This window comes from Austrofundulus limnaeus, unplaced genomic scaffold (genome assembly GCF_001266775.1).
Source record: "Austrofundulus limnaeus strain Quisiro unplaced genomic scaffold, Austrofundulus_limnaeus-1.0 Scaffold264, whole genome shotgun sequence".
Lineage (NCBI taxonomy): Eukaryota > Metazoa > Chordata > Actinopteri > Cyprinodontiformes > Rivulidae > Austrofundulus > Austrofundulus limnaeus.
In genome coordinates, this window is record NW_013952666.1 from 243,385 (window position 1) to 252,019 (window position 8,635).

An 8,635-nucleotide genomic window follows, 5' to 3' on the forward strand; every position below is an offset into this window, starting at 1 on the left:
CACACACACACACACACACACACACACACACACACACACACGCACTTTGGTTGATAGTATTATCTAAAGAGCTTGGAGTGTGTGTGCGTAAGAGTGTGAGATCATACAAGTCCATCCAGGAAATGTGACCTATCTGAGCAGCTGTCATCCCCAACCTGAGTAAGCTGAGGTGGGGGTGAGGTGGGGGGGTGGGGTCAGCAGTAATATGGGAGTGAGGGAGGCAGATAACATGAGCTGATTTAAATATTTGAAAGCCTAACAAGGTTAAAAGTGCTGATTTGAAGACACACATGGAAGTGGACACACAGAACAGAAAGGCCTGAGTGGCTTGACCTTAAGGAGAAATGATCTCCCTCTTTCTCCACATTTTTCAGGAGGACTAAAGCTGCTGAAACCAGCGCCTGTGGTGATGGCTGCTAATGCTTCATGATCTGTGGTGGACTTACACCTTCCAGTCTGCGCTCGCCAAACAACAGACAGAGGCGGCGGCTTCAACAAATGATTTGACATGAAATATACGGCTCCATGGAGCTTCTGATCTCAGCTTGGACTCTGTGGGGATGTCCAAAGGAATTTTGTTTTTGGCTTCAGCAGCGAAACGAAAACGGTAAGTTGCATTTCCTTTTTGTCATGACTTCCAATTGAGCAAATCTTTAGATGAGCATATTTGAAGAAGAGACTATAGATATCTACACTCAAATTTGTGACAGATTGCTTTATGAGTGCATACATGTAACACACATTTAATTTTCTCTTTAAAGTTTTAAAAGAAAACACAATTAAATACGTGCAGCAAACCTAATTAGATCAGAGTCAAATAATAAAAGTGGCAATGAATGAGGCAAGTTTTATTTTGAAAGATCGGGGTGCTCTAAAACATTTTCCTCAATTAGTTTCTGTGTGAAGCGAGTAAAGAAAGTAAACAAGTAAAGAAAACCAATCATTGTTTGATTCAAAAGAAGCTAATCTTGTTGTAAAAGGTTAAAAATGCATCTCTTATGAATTAAAGTTTTAATTCCCAGAGTGTTTCTTTCCGTTTTATTTCTTAAATTCTGCAAGGATAAACTTGTCAAGATAAAAAAAAATCCTTTTCAAGAGTGTCTGGGCCAAAACTATCAACAAAACACAAAGGTATATAAAACAAAATTACAAAGAAATAACTGCTTTTAAATAAAATAATAAATTATCTATCATAAACCAGAGTCCATCTGTACATGACAAAACATATCAAATAAAACACTTGATATCCATTTCTCAGAATATTTTTAAAATATGTTTAATAAAAACAACTGTTTTTAGAGAAGCTTGAATTTGATTCCATTTTGATGGAAATGTCCAAAATTAAAATACTTTTTCTGCTGTTTCATCTGGATTTTAGGTATAATGTCCATCAGACAATTTCCATTTTATGTCATCTTTTTGGGGAGAACAATGAGCTCACTTATTTGGGTTCTTCATCCATTCTCACCACACCTCACCTCAAGTTAGCTGACAGGTGAAAATGTGCAACAAACACATAAATTATAAACTACAAAACATACAACCAAGAAAACAAATACAATTGAAAAATGCTTTAAATACTAAAAAATACAAAAAAATAAAACTAAACTAAAAATAATAAAAAAGAGAGAAAAACAACTGCAAGGAACCACACCAAAAGAACTGAAGCACAACAAACCACTAGGGGGACCAGTGGTCTGGTCTCATTTGACTCATATGACCAGACTCCTTGTAATGATAATAAGGAAGGAAAATGTAACTTTTCTTTCTTCCCTAAGTAGAAATTTGTGGATAGTGTTACCAGAGCATAGAATGCATAAATACAGAAAAGTTACAAGTTAACAAATTCTTGAGAATTATTCAAGTTATCATGGCTTAAAGCCCAGTAAAACCAAAGAAACAGTAGATTTTACTTTAAGGTAAAACCAGTGGTGGGCACAATTAACTAAAAAATTAGCTGCTCTTACTCACAATCTGCAAACCAGAAATATATTTTTGTCAATGCTAAACCCCTAAACTTATAAAAATAAATAAATAAAAACAGCTAAACAAGTAAAAATTAGCAGAAGCTAACACTGACAGCTAATCACTGACCACTAAAAACAGCTGTCACTCACTATGTCACAACGTCATTGACTCCTGTTGATGTTAATCTGACTTAAAGTTGGCAAAACCTAATTATCTGAAGCTAACTAGTCCTTTAACAGTTTTCAAAAGTTAGCGAAAAACAAATCCGCTAAGTGAAAAATTAGTTCCCCTATTAGCTGAACCATGCCCACAACAGGGTAAAACCAAACCAAACCAAACCTTATTTTACAGGTAGGACTGAGAATACCACTTGGGTCTTTTCACCCCTCCAAAGTCACCACTTTGTAGAGTCCTGGTGGGGATGTGAGTCTCTGTCCTGGTCTGAAATCACTTGAAACCTCAAACAGGTTTTCAACAAATAATTATTTATATTTTACATTGTCCGTCTTCCTTTCAACACAGTTTTCAATCACCGTATCCCGATTCTGCCCCACCCCATGTTCACTATAGGGATGTTTTTTTCAGCCTGAGAGATGTGAACCAGACATGGTGGTGGGTCCTGATGGCCAAAAAGTGTCATTTTCTTGTCCCATTTTTGCCAGTCCATTATTTTTGCACATTAAATAATTTGGTGAAATGATCAAGATCGGTATTGGTGTTTATGGCAAACTGTTTTCTGTAGGTAACTTTGTCATGTGATTTGTGGTCATTCCAGCTCCTGGCGCTGTGATCCAGGTCTTCTGTGAACCCAGAGATGTCTGAAGCAGTGGAGTGAACATCCCAGATGTTCAGTAAATGCAGCTCAGAACGATAACTGTCAACTGGTAGATAAAAGGTGGAGTTTGTAAAGATTAATATCAATCAAAATGGCAGACGGTTTAGAGTTGAGCCCCTGTCCCAACATCCCCTCCAAGAAGGCCAAGATGACAAACGACCCAGTCTGTCATGGTACGGAGGGCAAAACCCAAGACCCGTCAGCGCCAGTTTTTGTTCGTAAACTCCGTAAAGCTGCAGTGGGAACAGGTTGTGATATTCGACTTAGAGTTTCTGTGTTGGGACATCCTGAACCTTCACTGACCTGGTACCACAACGAAACACTCCTTCCCACCTCAGAAGCTCAGGACCCAGGAGGGCTATGGATCCGGGACTGTCACACAACCGATGCTGGCCTCTATACATGTGTGGCGACCAATGAGCTGGGAGAAACCAGCTGCAGTGCTGTGTTGGCCGTTATGGACCTCGGTGAAGGTAACCATTAACCCATGCTTGCTTGTTTTCTTAAAAACGCACCACTTGTGATGGATTTGAGTCTTTATTCAGTTTCTGTGATTCTGTATGACTTACTCACACTTTGTGTTTCTGTCTGCTAAGATATATTTTCCTCTTCAAAAAAGGTCCCTCTCTATTTTGTTGGGCCACCACTGGCATCATTTCCATGAGTTTCTGCAATGTCACATTTAGTTCTGTCCAAAGTTTCATTCATTTTTCACCAAGATCTTGCATTGATGACAGGAGATTCACTTATACAGTAGGTGCTAGGCATGATGGGTGCATCACTTCAGCTGCCTCTCTTCTTACCCTTATGCACCCAGCACTCTGGAACAGGGTAAATCTGGACTCCTCAGAACACGTGATCTTCTCTCATTGCTCCAGACTCAAGTCTTTATGATCCCAAGCAAATAGAAACACTTTTTTCTTATTAGTCTCACTGATAAGTGGTTCTCATACACAGCTGTATAGTCCCAATCCTGATTTTGGTCACACCACGTCAATGAGAGTGAATTTCGTAGGTTCCTTTGAACAGTGCAGCAGCCTTAACTGATCGCCAATTTCAGTTGTTGAAGTTTTTTCCAATGTCAATGTCAATTTTATTTATATAGCACATATTAACAACAGAAGTTGGCCAAAGTGCTTCACAGTTAAGCCAAATGAATAAAACAATTGAGCAACACATAAATGTTGACAATAATATCAATTTAAAATACAGAAATACTGTACATTAAAAACTTTATCATTAAAAGAATCTCAAACTCTACCAGAATGAAAGGCCAGGGAGTAAAAGTGAGTTTTAAGTATAGATTTAAAAGTCTCAACAGTCTCAGCAGTCCGTATGCTAAGAGGTAAACCATTCCAAAGGCTTGGTGCAGAAACAGCAAAGGCCCGATCACCTCTAAACTTTAGCCTGGATCTGGGAACATCTAAGAGGAACTGGTTGGAGGACCGAAGTGCTCTAACTGAAGTGTGGATGTTAATGAGATCACACAGGTAGGATGGGGCCAGACCTTTTAAAGCTTTAAAAGTAAGCAATAAAATCTTAAAATTGATCCTAAAATGAACAGGAAGCCAATGGAGAGAAGCCAGAACTGAAGAAATGTGTTCGTATTTTTTAGTTCCTGTTAAAAGAGGAGCTGCTGCGTTCTGGACCACTTGTAATTGATGCAGAGACATACCTTCCTCTAAGATAATGTTTCCACGCTCTTTCTGGTTTTTAATCATGTGTTGGACAGTTCTCGATTTTTTTTTTTTTTTTGGGAAGGGGGGCAAGCAGTTCAATTCTAGTAAACTTTGACATGAGCAATAATTAGTTTTTTGTGTTTGTAAACCTAGATAAGCTATTCACAATATTAGAACAGATGTGAAGATATCTTAGCCAACCTGACTAATTAAAGAGCCGTCTAAAACTATAAATAAGATGTTAAATTTATTAACCTTGAAAGTTGTAGTAGTTGAGGCAGTTTGGCTCAATATTGCAAGTTTAATGGCATGGAATTACATATGCAAAAATGTTACAACTTTGTTAGAAGAAAATACTGAACAAGAATCTCCTTTGTGTCAGATGAGATTGTTGAGCTTTAGTTAAAGTCATTGCGCCAAATATTTCACAGTTTGTGGGGTTAAACTGGTAAATTATTATAAAAGCATCTCTGTTGCTGCAAAGCAGCATATAATAAGACTTTTATGAGTCTACATCTGCTGGTATTTATTTCTTTGTAACACTCGCTAAGAGGAGTTTTGTTATGAGCTGGATGATATCTGAGAAGGTTTAAAAAATTTTATAACTTCTTAATTTATCCAGTTGTTTTTTAGAGATGAGGTTTGCACTTGTTAAACAAGCACTCACAGCGTTTTTAGCTTAAATTGATCAAATGCCAACTAACTCGCTCTAGGAAAAAACATTTTTCAGGATGCTCGTGCATTATGTGCACACAAACCTTTATTTCCACATGACAAAACAGGTGAACTGGGGGAAGCACTTTTTCAAAATGTGATGAACAAACCTATTGTCTAAAATTTTTGGGTAACCACATTTATTCAAAAAAAGTCTGTATTTTGTAGGATTTGTAATCACATTTGTTGGTATACATATGCATTTTGCTGATATGAGTTGAAAGGGTTGTTGTGTTATTGGACACATTCAATTCTCTCTCTCTCTCTCTCTCTCTCTCTCTCTCTCTCTCTCTCTNTCTCTCTCTCTCTCTCTCTCTCTCTCTCTCTCTCTCTCTCTCTCTCTTGGTCTGTGAAGAAAGATGACAGTCGGGCTCACCAACAGTTTGACGTCAGCAGCTCTCGCTCTCCGAGCTGCTGCACATGATACAGTTGGTACGTCACCTTCGTGTCTCTCTCTCTCGCTCAGCTACATTTGATCTGGTCCTCGTTGACCAAATGTCTCCCTCTTCGTTTTCCTTCATCCTTTGGATAATTTTATCGTGACTGGATTCATAATTTAGACTCAAACGACAAAACCGCTTGACCTTCACGGGTTTTACCATACCGTACCTCGTTTATTTATTAAGCACTTTAAACAGCACAAGGCCAACCAAAGTGCTGTACAGTAGACAGACACAACAGGACATAGTCAAAATACAGATAAAAATATGGAGCATTAATATTTACAGTACGCATGGAACAGAGTTATGATACATGGTGAGGTTTTGCACCATCTCACTCAGACTCAAAGGCAAGGGAGTAGTAGTGTGTTTTTAAGCGAGACTTGAAGACGGCGAGGGATGGAGACTGTCTGACATGTAGTGGTAGATCATTCCACAGTTTTGGGCCTGCTACAGAAAAGAGAAGGTTTGGGACATTTTTATCCACCACCAACAACGAATGGCAGGCGATCATGGGAAAGCATATCTCCCTGTTACAATGCCTGCACTGTAATTCAGAATTTGTTTGAATTGTGTTAAGACTTTTGAAGGGGGCGCCAAGTATTTTTCATGAATTTCATTCTTAACCCCAGGAGAACATAGGCAGCAGGAAACATACAGATGAGTGTACCAGAGAGAAGATAGGTACTGGGGAACATAGGGATGACTTCCGATCATGCGTCTTTTAACAAACAACCACGGTATTGGTTTTAATGAAATTCTCACAAAATAATCATTAGATATACAATCCTGATTAACTTTTGAAGTCAGCCCATTAGCACCATTAGTAGCACAAAAGATTACCACAACTGGGTCATTTTTACAAATATTGAGCTAAAATTTAAAGTGGTAGTGTGAGTCGTCTTCATGACATGTGCATCTCAGAAGGTCAACAGCATTTCTCCTACCATTATTGAAGGAAGGTGACTCACCCTCCCCACAAAACCGCCCACCCTGCCTATCAAAGTGGCTTTGACCAGTATCCAAATTTTAGCACATCTGTAAAATTTGACGAAGTTGGCCTTTTTCCACTTTTGCTACGTTTACTTCTTTGAGGCCATTTTGAATTGGGTTCTCTTCAAATGGTAAACCAGTTGAGAATATACTCCCAGTGATTACTGTCTGAAAGTTTATTACCTCCGCCAAGGGCGAGGTAATGTTTTCGGTCACGTATGTCTGTCTGTCTGTCTGTCTGTCTGTCTGTCTGTCTGTCTGTCTGTCTGTCTGTCTGTCTGTCTGTCTGTCTGTGGACAACATTATTCAAAAACTTGTGGACTGATTGTCATGACATTTTTACCACATGTGGCTCTTGGGCCAAGGAACACACCTTTATATTTTGGTGATGTTCAGGATCACGATGCGGATACAGGAATTATTTTTTTTAACCCTCTGAGATCGGCAAAGCTGTGATGCTTTCACAGGGCTTCTGTAAAAAAAAACAGTGAGTTGGATTGTACAGCACGGACTTCAAACTTTATAAAAGTAATGTTAAAACCAGATTTAATGATGAATAATTTTTTGCCATAATGTGCACATTTTTACAAATTTGGTGCGCATTTAGAGAACGTTTTGTGACCAGGAAGTGCGTGACTGCACCATAAAACCTATTTTTCCCATTTCATCAAACACACCACATTTCCGAAACAACCAATCAAAACCTTGTTAACGCTATAGACAAACACACAGTAATGCATGCAAAAACGTCATTGCTGTTGCCTAAAGCAGACAGATAACTTAGTTTTTTTGCGGTCTCACCTATAGTTCTAACCCTTCTCCTTTTTTTGTCCCGCCTAATAATCTACTGAGTTTATCATGAGTCATGACATTATATCTTTCAGAAAACATTAATACTTCACACACAAAAAAGTCATAGCTTAATTCTATGGCATAGACATGGAAAAATTAATCACAAATCTATAGTGAATTCTGAAACACATCTTAATTGAAATTGCCAGATTTTGCTTGCCCATGTAAACCTCTGGGATGAGTGGTCTCTATTCTGTTTCCTGTAAATGTAATACCATTACGTTCCCGGCAAACAGAGAGAAGACAGCAAAATAAATTTCCCGGGCTGTTTTCTCATCTCCCGACCCTCCGCCTGCCTCGTGCATCTCTCCCTCTTCTCCTTCTCCTTGGGGTTATTTATGGACCTGGTATGTGCTGCCCTGGCCGGACTGCTCGTGCTCTAGAGATGTGTGGACGCCGCCGGCCCCCCTTCTCCAATTGCACCGGCAGACATCACAGATAATTATAGCATCACCACGGTCAAGACGCGGCGCTGTCACACTCAATCACGGTCTCCGTGACGAGAAAAAAAAACAGCGAGGGTGGTGGTGTGTTTGTGAGAGTACATCTGCTCATGTTGTGTGTTTGCGGTCGGGTTTAATGGCTGCTCTGGCTGCTTGTGAGCATCACTCAGTGAGTCAGACACTTTAGTCTGTGACTTTAGAAAACACTTTGAGAGATCAGACCAATCAGAAACCAGAGCAGTACTGTGTCACAAGTCTGGGTTACTTTGTTGACGTCACTTTGTGCTGTAGAGCTTTGATTATCATACTGTTGGACATCATCAAATAACAGGCAACTATAGAAGGACGGCATTTATCAGTGTTAGTTAACATCAGTTAAAATCAGTAACACATTTCATTTTACCAAAATATTGTCATATTGTGACATATCATCAAATAATGAAAGTGTTTTGTGTTTGGCCTTTTTTTTTTAAATAAGTCATTCTAAACTGGAGCCATTAAAGGGATCCATGATTAGTTGTAACATTAGACTTTATTTGATAAACATATGTTTTAACTGTAAAATAAAGACTGTAAAAACAATGTAGGCTGTTTGGTTTTGTAAATTTTTTAAAATATATTTTAACACGGACGGGGCCATTTTATTTACACACAAAGCATTCTGGGTAAATGATGACGTGGATAGGTCCTCAGTGTGAGCGAGCTATATCC

General features: G+C 38.8%; 1 protein-coding gene across 1 annotated transcript in view; it reads left to right on the forward strand.

Annotated features, from left to right (window-relative positions):
* The first annotated feature begins 251 nt into the window (after window positions 1-251).
* The window catches only part of spega (striated muscle enriched protein kinase a), a 100,979-nt gene continuing 92,595 nt past the window's right edge, over window positions 252-8,635 (forward strand). The window contains exons 1-2 of the mRNA XM_014020703.1: window positions 252-607; window positions 2,744-3,276. Of these exons, the coding sequence (XP_013876157.1) occupies window positions 2,895-3,276 (382 nt within the window). The 5' untranslated portion in view covers window positions 252-607; window positions 2,744-2,894. The remainder of the gene's footprint in view (window positions 608-2,743; window positions 3,277-8,635) is intronic.